The 11,339-nt window shown below is 42.5% G+C and overlaps 1 protein-coding gene across 1 annotated transcript in view; it reads right to left on the bottom strand.

Moving 5' to 3' along the window:
* Positions 1-7,192: 7,192 nt before the first annotated feature.
* The window catches only part of KCNB1 (potassium voltage-gated channel subfamily B member 1), a 121,688-nt gene continuing 117,541 nt past the window's right edge, over positions 7,193-11,339 (bottom strand). Inside the window, exon 2 of the mRNA XM_074157190.1 lies at positions 7,193-10,506. Within this exon, the coding sequence (XP_074013291.1) occupies positions 8,485-10,506 (2,022 nt within the window). The 3' untranslated portion in view covers positions 7,193-8,484. The remainder of the gene's footprint in view (positions 10,507-11,339) is intronic.

The following is an 11,339-nucleotide window of genomic DNA, read 5'->3' as shown; positions in this document are numbered from 1 at the left end:
TGAATGTCACACATTGATCACAGTTTCATACTACTACATGCATATAAAGACACTGATTTTTTTTTTTTTTTTTAAATAATTTGTTTACGGAAACAACTGGAGAGGTCAATAAACTTCAACAGAGAATGACTAAATCAAAGTTACAAAAAAATGTAAGACTCTAAGTACACTAGTATATGGCTAATGTTGCTGTAATCACCCCAAAGTGCCAGGGTATTGAAACATTGCTTAAAGGGGGAGAAAACATCTGCTGACACATTGCGCCTTGGGTCGATCCAATATAACCCAATGAAGAGATTGTGCAAGACGTGCAGGATCTGGGCTGTTGGGCAGAGGCAGGAAGCACTGCCCTTCATTACAGACACGCTGAACTGGATTCTCCATTGCTTCCCCATTGCACAGGTTAAAAAATAACTGAAGTGCAAGTCAATGGAGAAATTTGTCATATTCTGTCCTTTCTCAAGCTGGGTCACAGTTGAATTCAGTTTCCAGGTACAAAAGCAATTCAATCTACATGTACTAGGAGAGCCACAGGAAACTTACATTTTTCCAGTTTTTATTTGTTGTTAATCACATTTTTCTTTTAAAGGGAATCCCACAGCTTTCTTATCTTTCACTGACTGTGGATGCTCACCGCTGCCTGGGGCTCGTGGGTCACCATGCAGGTCCAGCAGCCATCCTGTGCTTTTGGAGAAGGAAGACCTGAGGCTGTTCCCCGGCCCCACGAAACTCTGAGGAGCCATCACGTGCAGCACAGTGAGAGACCATTCCGGCGTCCTTCCATAGGCATGGAGTCATTATTAAACAGCACTTGCAACAGTGCCTCATGAAGTGTTTTCTCCCCATTCAGGAACTGCTTCACTGGCCTGATTAGAAAGCAGGCTTCTGCTGCAGTAAGTTGGGGTATATATTTTTAATGCTAATCTAGTTGGAAAGCGAGTTTGGTTGGTAGCTGTGGCTGGCCTTTCTGATCGCAGTGTCATGGCTTCAAAGTTCAAAGTAACATGGAGCTGCTGCTCTCCCCATCCTCCCTCCCTCCCCCCAGAACACATCAGTGGGAAATGTTTCAATGCAAAAGCAATTTTCTGCACCCACCACCAAAAAGCCAGAAAGAATGGGGAAAAGAATTGTTCTCCGTCTTTGCCACAAGCCAACAAAACTGATATAAACAAAATAAATCCCAGTGGTCCCATGAGCCAACATGTGGCTAATGGTACTTAGAGGCAGTGAAATATAACAGGAAGAAGAGGCATAAAGGGCAGAGCTCCTAAATAAAATACAGAGAGTAGAGAAGAACTGCTGAATCCTAAAATGGTCTTAAATGTAGATTACCAATAGGACCAGAGGTTGTGACACAATCAAAAGTTTTCCAATGGCCCTGGACCAAGGGCTGAGAGTGTTGAACTGTGTGGCTGAGCTTGTGGTCCAGCTGTAGGGACAGTCATCTGTGAATCTGGGATGCTGCTTGTGACATCAAGCCCACGAAGAGTGAGCTGACATGGAGGGATGCTCAGTCAAGATTGGGGTGACATGATTATCATCCTCTTGCCTGAAGGATTCCCTCCTTTCCCAGGCTTTCACTGGCCTGGCTCTGTTTCCCATTCCCTCACCTCACTGGCTACCTCATACGTGCTGTAGACAGACACCTCCATCCCTGAGGTCATACAGAACTTTTAGTTTTCCATTAGCTTTTAGAGCTATGGGTCCAAATTCTTTACTGGGCTAGATGGGGCACAGCTCCATTGACCTCAATGGGCTTTTACAACAGCAAAGAATTTGGCATTTCATGTATATTTGGCTCCCTGACTTCCACAAGGCTCTAGTTTTGGTGGGTCTTTGTACTGAGCCCAGCCTGATGATTATTTTTTGAAGGTAGTGTCGTTACAGTCTTGAAAAGACCCCTTTAAAAATGTCAAAGGTTAATCTTTGTTCCGTCCTACAGAGTATCAATAGTATTACTTCTAGTTAAAAAGAAAAATGAAGCTTTCTCTTCTAAGCCTCTAGACTGAAAACTTCTTGTGCGATGAAGCCGGAATCAAGCAAAGCAAAATTCTGAGTAGTATTTACAGATATGAACACTTGTGGCACCCTACCATTGGTGTCAAAGGACACTTATTTGTGGCTTAGGTAACACCAGCAACAAAGGGGAAACACACCCTAAATGCAGACTTTCAGTTTTCCTAAGGTTTCCTTTGTCTGGCCAAGACAAAGTTTCAGTGCAAGAGCCTAAATCTGATCAGCATGGGATGTGAAACACGTGCTGGAAAATAAACATCTCTTCTTTGAGGGGCTGGTTGGTATTTGGTCGTTTCTGTCGTGGTGTGTGGGGGTTACCTGCAGGGGTGAATTTAAGACTGGTCTGACTAGAAGCTTTCTATGGTTTTGTTGACTATGCTCAAACAAACTTACTGATATGGAAGGTGCCTTTTGAAGGAGTTTATGTAATCGTTGATGATTGATATGGCAGGTTATTGTATTAATTGCTTTAGAAAAAAAAAAATCCCACCCAGTTTCAATACCTTCATGTGTAAATGGGTCTTGCTGATACGTAATCACATGCAAAAACGTGTCTGCTGGTTATTCTGTTCTTTCGGGTGGTATCTGGATTTTCTGAAACACATGTTTTCCCAAATTAATTCTGTTTTGAGTTTATTGGCTAGTGTGGTGGGCATAGAAGAAAATCACACAAGCAAAGTAAAGGAAACGGGACCAAAACTCCATATTTGGAAAAAACATGGTCACTAACCAGACTGCTGGGTGGATTCAAAAGGAAATGTATGTGCAGAGCTATGGAGCTGACCTGAAGCTCTTTGTCATGCTAAACTTCAACAGGCCATGAGATAGCTTCAGGATGCACGTTCATCTCATGGACTTTTTATTCAATTTGTGTGATGGTACAGCTATAAAGGAGCAAGGAAGATCATTAAGTAAGCAGGTACATGGATGGACTTTACCATAACCAAAGGCAAGTCTGGTCCCTTTCTGAATGTGTACATTCAGGTTTTTCATTCCTCCATACTGTTTTCTCATTTCCTGATTTTGTCTGAGACTGAAAATAGAAATTCCAAAACCCAGTGGGAAACAAAAGTCTTGACCCTTCTGTTTTAACCCAGGCAAAACTCTCCTGAAGGTGGGAGCTTTGCCTGAGCATTGTCAGGTCACTGCCTTAAAATAAGAGCCTGAATTTTGATGCATATCCCAACTCCATCATAATTATTAGGACAGTCAGATTCAAATCCCATCTCTTCTTTATGCTCCCAGCTTATTCTACGTAGATCTGGAAAAACATGGAAGTCCAGGCTGTGGCTAGCACTGAAGCCAGTGGCATTTGCTGACATTTACACTGCCACAACCAAGGGCAGAGTCTGGCCCACTCTGTGTTTCTCAGGAGGAACATCTTAGTTTCCATAGCCAGTCCCTGGTTATTTTTAAGTATCACAAACAGGAAAATATGAAAACAGGACAACATCAGACAAATTCAGTGACCTTTTGCAGACACACTTCCAGGAGGGATGTTGCAGGTGTTTTTCAGAACAAAAGAAAATAACGACAACAAAAAGGTTAGGGGATCAGCTATGTAAATGAACACCAAGAGAGCATCTAATATATTATTCTGTAATACAAAAAGAAGAAATCTGACTCGATTGCCCTATTATAAATTTGCTAAAAATACAGATATATATTTATATTTTTATATATATATAATTTTTTTTTTTTTTAAATCTGAACAGAAAAATAGACTACTCTGGAATGCATGAAAGTCACATGACTTTTCCATACATCAGATACTTATAAAGCCAACACAATGGCAAACAGGAGGTACAGAGGTAACTAGAACATCTGTACTTTATTCAAGAACTATTTAAAGCCATATTCTCCCCAAGTGGGTGATCCTAAACAACCTAAGGTAACACTTTTTCAGTCTGATTACCATAAGCAGAAGTGACTGACCAAACATTGTGAAGTTGGAGCTAATTTGGAGTCGCCGGGGAAGCCCACCTCCCCATCTTGCTCCCACCTGAGCTGCACAGGAGAGCATTGGTGCCACACGGTCTCCATCGCTTGGCTACTTTATTCAGTAGTTCTACTGTTTGCTTGAAAATGAGGTGTCGAAAACTATTGGAGATCATGTTATGTGAAGCTTACCAACAGAAAGAGAACTTGGCTTTAGAAACCTTGTCTTTGCGATGAGTTTTAAATACCCTTGTTATTTACTATAAACTGTACCAGTCATAATTCTGTCAAGACATAAATATACAATAGGTACAAATATTAACAATACATTACAATTTTACAGAAGAGAATACTGTTTTTCTTAGAAATGTGTATCTTATTAGCTGCAAGGGAAGAAAAGGCTACAGTTTATCACAGCCATAGTTGCCAAAGAAACCGACCACCTCGGATGTGTTTCTGCGTGACTTGCACAGACAGATATTCCCCGGCACTTGACACACGGCATGTTCGGGAAGGGAATGTGCGTTCCGCGGGTTTTCTTTTCCTTTTTTTTTTTTTCTTCTTCTACCTTTATTGACTCTTGAACCTTTCAGAAAAATGTGGATTTCACAGGAGACTGTTTTGTTTCATTTTTTTTTCATAAGTGTGCTTAGGTGAAGGTTCTAAGAAAAGGCACTGAGAAATCTACTGCAATGTGACTGCTGTTTTCCTTTGTTCAAGGCTAAAACTCAAAGGATCTTTGCCTCCTGGTTAAGAAAACTGCACCCATTCCTTCCACATATATATATATTCTATATATATATATTTATATATATGTATTAAAAATTATGTTGATGGCATAAGATACAAGCAAGCGCAGACATCACACGTACATAGTCTTTTCAGATATGATGTCTTCTGCAGCAGCAGGTAAAATTCCATCAGCTTGCTTGATAAGTGATGCACAGTAAATTCGCAGACCTGAATGCCAAATATCAGTGATTAAACTGCACGCTTTAGCTTGATGCAAGAGATATTGCATATTTTCACCAACTGCTATGAGCTTTGGGAAACATGTATCAAAAAAACTATAAAATGAAATTGTTTTTCTCATGTCTATAGGATTTGGTGAGCATTGTATTTTCAAAGCACTGCCTTTCCCTTTGTAATGAGTACAGATTTAGTCTACCATAGCTGTATGTGAGAGTAGATTTCCCAGTGCTTACATTATATATATGTGTATTATGCACACACACACATATATAGATACATACTTCATATTCAGACTTTATTTCATTAAAATAAATTAAACATACTTCCTTTTTAACTGGGCACAAAATGAGAGCTACATCGTCATACACAAATAAGAAAGAAATGCTCTTCAAGCATATTATATGCTTAATTTTAAATTATTTGCTTTCTATAAGAAATCTATAGGACTTTGGCTATTCAGACTTAAAAGGTAGATTTTTAATCATACTTTTGAATTTGGCTTTCAAAAGTGACTCAATAAAATGCTACTTTAACGGTAGGACTAAATAGATGATATAAAGTGTGTGTCGTGAGTGATCACACAAGGCAGACAGAGGGCCTTTGGTTACAAGGAGAGTTGCACCAGTTGATTATCAGTTAAAAAAATGATAGAATTGTTGATCTATACATTTTTGTCAGTGCCATCTATAAACCAAATACATCAATTTGGATGAGAGTGTGGTAAATACTACACTATATGGCTATATTTAAATACGCTCACTTTCGTGATATGCAAAATATGACTTTTTTTTCCACATGAAAGCATCAGCTCTAAAAATATCTAACTTGGAAATCACTATTACTTACTTTATCAAAAAAATTTTCCCTGATTTTTCTTCTTTTTACATTTGTGCTGATGGCAGACATGAATGATCACTGAAACATAGAGATTATGTTAAGACTGTTCTCTTTAAGATTTCTTGTTGCCACTCTATGGCCTTGGAAAGCCACAAGATAAATCAGTATTTAAAGCTTATTTGCTGGAAAGTCACTTTACTTTTTTTTTCGTGACGACTCAATCTTAACTAGTATCTCAGCAATACATCGGTTCCTCTAAGTACACTTGTATTTACTATGGCCAAATCCTAAAGTCCTTCACCAGGCAAAGAGCCCACTCAGAGGAATGGTGGCTTTGGCTGAGCGAAGGCAGAGTAAAAGCTAACGAACCTCAGGAATTGGCCCTGCGTAAATACTCTGGGGAGTATCGTTTGCAGGCGTAGGTGCCTTGAACTTACGTTGAGTACCTCCCGCGTCACTCTCTGCGTGGCACGCGGTCTCTCTCGCGGCCGGCGGGCTAATTCGTGAGGTGGTGGCTCAGGTCTTACTCGCGCCTTCCCCAGGGTCTGGCCTTGCTGGGACGCAAGGGTGACGTCTGAGCGGGGACCTCAGGCTGCGCCCCACCGCCCGGGGACGGGCTCGGCTGAGCAGAGCAGAGTGAACTCCAACATGCGTACAGTTTTGTGCCAAGGAGAGACCTAACAAAGCTATCATCGTAACCCATAATAGTTCCTAAAACATATATGTGCTTATTGCTTTTGTCCGTACATGCTGCATTCACTATTACGGATTACAGACAGAAGTACTGTACAGCTTGGACGGACAGACATTTACATTCAGGACTGACCAACGGCTTTTTTTTTTTTTTTTTTTTGTACATTAGGAAGGAACAAAACGCAGCGGATTGGAGCGGCTCGGGGTCCTCCTCCCGCCTGTGCCTCCTCCGCTCCCGCATCCTGGCTCCCAGCACGTCCCCGGACCTGCCGCACGCAGCTCCTTACACGCCCCGGCAGGTACTCAGAAATAGGTCAGGAAACGCTCATTGACAGAGTTATTTACAGTTGAGTTTTACAGTAGAAACAGAGAACAACATAAAAGATTACTATCACAGTTATCACAGGACAGGTTGTGACTTGCTACGGGTGTGTAACAAATCACGGTCACGACAGGAGGCACAAATTAAAATAGTGCTTGGTTAAAGTGCTTGATTGTTACACTCTGCTATCCTACTCCAGCATCGCAACAACAACAAAAAGTCAACGTAAAGTGCTTTTCCCCCCCGAGATTAAAAACCAAAGACAAATTATTTCCTACACAATTTGACATAACTTTATTGAAACAATAATATTTTAAAAACCTAGGCTGGTGGCTGCTAGTTCTGTTCATTTAAAATGGTCAGATCTTTTTTTTTTTTTTTTCTTTTTCTTTTCTTTTCTTTTTTTTCTTGTTTCGTTTAAAAATGACTGGATGTTATTAAAACATCGGGCCTGATTCTCCTGTCTCTCGCAGCTGCTTCTCGCCGCAGCTCTGCAGGAGCCGCTCCTGCCCGACCTCCTTGCGAGAGAGAGCACAGCCAGGCCCGGGGCGGGTCGCTAACGAATCCCTCTTTTTGCATATTTATGTAACGCTTGCATATCTTTCACCGCGCCGCTCGGGCGCAAAAAGCTTCAGACCGACCGGTTCCTCTCCTACGCCAAGGGCGAGACTTTGGCTGACGCCTGGAGTCGGCGTGCGGGCAGGAAGGGGAGGCCCGGGCAGCCGTCCCGGTAGCCCCGGCACGTGCCACGGGGGCCAGCTGCAGCGTCAGTACCGTCGCCGTGCTTGGCCGTCCCCACGGGGCAGAGCAGCAAGCATCTCCCTTCCGCGGAGGGGTAGGGCGAGAGCTGAGCTCTCCTTCCAGCCCTATGCTCCCCAGCACTGGGAAGGGGATCTGGCTGCGATGCCTCTGGAGATTCGTGCTTCTGCATGGCTCCTTCACACCTTCCCAACGTGGGTCCCCTGAGGGCCACGCGCTGGCCCTGGGGCAGGTATCGATTTTTAGCAGAGGGTAAGTGCAAGTTTCACTATGTCCTAGGGGATGTTTGGAATTAGATACAAGTGGTGCAACTCACCCTGCTGATATATCAAAAGAAAATGTCAGGTCCTACAGGATATCGTATTGTTAAACACACACAGAGCATTTTAATAATTGGTTTCTCTAGACCGTTATTTGTTTTAAATGGTTTTCACTTGGATTTTCCAATAATGCAAGTGTTCCCTGTTACCTTTAGACATAATATCCATCAGAGAAAGCTGTAGATGGGGAACAGCTGCCCTGAAGCAGTGAGCATTGTGTTTTTGATAGCTTTATACCAACCCCAGCAATTTATTCCAGAGTTCAAATCTGGCTGCCTTGGCATCCTTTATGGAACTAATGCAAATCAGATGTTAATATTTCCAAAAGGAGCTCTAGCGTTCAAGGGGAATGGATGGATATTTGGTCACATTGGCTTCACTGGACAACATGAAAGGAGATCAATGTGTGATCATGATTTGCAATCCTTATTTTTGACTGATGTGGGCAACGTCTTTAGAGTTGTTTCAGAGAAGGACATTTTCACAAACCCACACTGGACCTCCCCCAGACTTTTAGAAACAGGTGGCTTGTTTCAGCCAAGTTCATGCCATGCAGAAGCTCTTTTTTTTTGTGTTGACTGTAAAGACATTCCTTTAAACTTTCAGTAAGTTCTTTTGGAGCCCATCTCAGATGCTTTGATCATGTGTGTTAGCATGTCCTCCGCTGCCTGGTAATACATGGACTTCTGGGGAAATGTGATTTTCTAGTCTGACAGTCTCCTGATTGCCATGGGTTCTTCCAGTGATACCTTCCATAGAGTAAATGCAGTTTTGCCCTATCAGCTTAGGGGAGGTGGGTAAAGCAGCAGCTTCTAGATGGTTCTTCTCTGTTCTATAAACATTGTCCTTTTGCTTTAGATAGCCACTGTTTGTAACATTGTACTTGGGACTCACATTTCCGGGTGGACTTGAATCATAAAGCAGCTGACCTTCATCATCAGTGTCAGCATCTATGTATTTGTGTATACCAGCATCATGGAAGTTGAAAGCTATGGCTGTCTGCGTCTCTGGTGACTTTGGGGGTGTTCTCGCACTCGCGGTTGTGTAGATTGAGGTTTCTGGGCTCATGAGAGATCTGTCAGAGAGTAAGGAAGTATCTGTGGCAGCAGCAGCAGCTCCCCGGCTCTTGAGAGGGTCTGGATATATTCTCAGTACATTTGATGCTGGTACTAATGTGCTGGTGTCCTCCTCCATGAAGTTGACTTTCAGAGATCTTAGTTTTAAAGGGTTACTGGCCTTTATGGAGCTTTTGGGACTTTCTATGAAAAAAGCAGAACGGTGACTGCCTTCAGAGCTCGGGTTCGTTTCTACAAATCTGGCACCGCTCCCCTCTGGCCTGCTCTGCTCCTGAATCACGTTAATGCCACCTTTGCAGGGAAGGGTAGCGAGCGGGCTGTGGGAAAACCTCCCAGAGTCAGGGAACTCCGCTGCACAACTTATGAAGCTGTCGATGCTGGACATGCTCCTCATGTCAATGATCCCATCAGTACGAGTCGTCAGCAAGGGCACCATAGGGCCAGGAAGGGTTTCCATTTCTAGCTCTTCCTTTTGCTTTCCAGGTTGACTCGACTCTTTAGTATTAAGGTTTGGCTGTGACTGAGTCTTTGCCATTTTGTTATACATGTCCTCTAGCTGTTGGACATTCAGGTGCTGGGGACTTGAAGATGACCTGGCTTTTTCTGGAGATCCTTGTTCCTTAGTTTCAAAAGATTTACTAGAGCTAGTTTCAGAGAGCGTTCTCTTGGTCCATTTCCATTTGCTGGGAGATAAATGATTGTCCTGAACTTTATCCTTTTTGGCTATACTTTCTCCATTCTTTTCAACCACAATGTCCATGAGTTCTATACTACGAGCAAAAGCATCCTTCATGTTCATGGAGACAATACTGCCATTCCTTTTTGCTCTTTCAAGAGCTTCCCTGCGCTTAATGGCTTTCTCCTGCCTCTTCTGCTCTTTGTAGAACTCAGAGAAGTTATTGACAATAATTGGGATGGGAAGAGCAATCACCAGCACTCCAGCAATGCAGCACAGTCCTCCTACTATTTTGCCTAAAAGTGTTTTGGGGTAGATGTCTCCATAGCCTACTGTTGTCATGGTGATTGTTGCCCACCAGAAAGAAGCTGGGATGCTCTTGAATTTTGTATCATCCTCATCCTTTTCTGCAAAAAACACTAAACTGGAAAAGATCATAATGCCCATGGCCAAAAACAAGATGAGTAATCCAAGCTCATTGTAACTCCTCCTCAGCGTAAACCCCAAGGACTGTAAACCCGTTGAGTGCCGGGCAAGCTTTAGAATCCGGAGTATCCTCATAATCCGAAATATTTGGACCACTCGTCGTACATTTTGGAACTGAAGTACACTTTTATTGGATTCTGTGAGGAAGATGGTGACATAGTACGGTAAGATAGCTAGTAAATCAATAGCATTCAGTGGGCCTTTGAAAAACTTCCATTTCTTAGGCGAGGATAGGAACCGCAAGAGGTATTCCATTGTAAACCATGCAATGCACACCGCTTCCACGTGGGCAAGTTGGGGATTATCTGTGGTCTGCCCAAATTCATCCACGCCTTGTAGCTCAGGAAGTGTGTTAAGGGACAAGGCAATTGTAGATAGTACAATAAACATGATGGAAATGATTGCCAAAATCTGGAAAGGAAAGAGAAAACAGTGAGTTCATCTCAGAATATATTACACTATCATTGCCATTAACACATGGCTGTATTTCCACTTACACATTTCAAGACTAATTTTGCTCTTAGTACACAGAATTCAGATAACCAATGCATGCTGAGGTGACTTTATTTTGGAGGCTATTTTAGTTATGTCAGGTGCATAAAGGGGATAAAGCATCTACTTCAACTACCGTGCCTTCCTCTATGTGTAGTCAAGGAACGTGTACCAGGCAGCTAGGATGCCAGGAGGTCTGTGAAGCAGTTCACAGCAGGAGCTTTTGATTAGCTACTAATTAGGTGCCCAACAAAGCCCATCTGGACAACAGGCTCTGAAATCTAAGCAAGAAGAAATGCAATTTGAATACAAGATTCAATCAGAGTGATGTCCTCCATTTAATGCACAGTTACATCTGTAATTTTGGGTGCCTATGGCTAATTACAGAGACGTGTGTACAATTCTACTACATATAAGCGTACAAGTAATACAGTCTTTTTTAATGACTCATCTCTAATTTGAAACTTGATGATTGTGAAATACTTGAAAACTCTGCCAAGCTTGCTAAAACATTTTGAACTCTGAGCTACTCTGCATGCGACTGACTGGCTATTCTAGCTCCTCATCACAACCAGGGGAAAGAGCAAACTCATTCAGTCAAACCAAACCGCACAACACTGAGACAGTTAAGACAGGGCAGGTACAACCACCAGAGAGCTCATCCATCATCAGAAACCAGATCTCAGGCTAAAGAGTGCAATGAGAGGAGAAAGGTCTGCAGTAGAGCAATCTCTCTGAAAACCCACATAAAT

This window comes from Numenius arquata, chromosome 12 (genome assembly GCF_964106895.1).
Source record: "Numenius arquata chromosome 12, bNumArq3.hap1.1, whole genome shotgun sequence".
In the NCBI taxonomy this organism is placed as follows: Eukaryota; Metazoa; Chordata; class Aves; order Charadriiformes; family Scolopacidae; genus Numenius; species Numenius arquata.
Note: the sequence above shows the minus strand (reverse complement) of the source record. Positions and strands in the feature narration are given on the sequence as shown.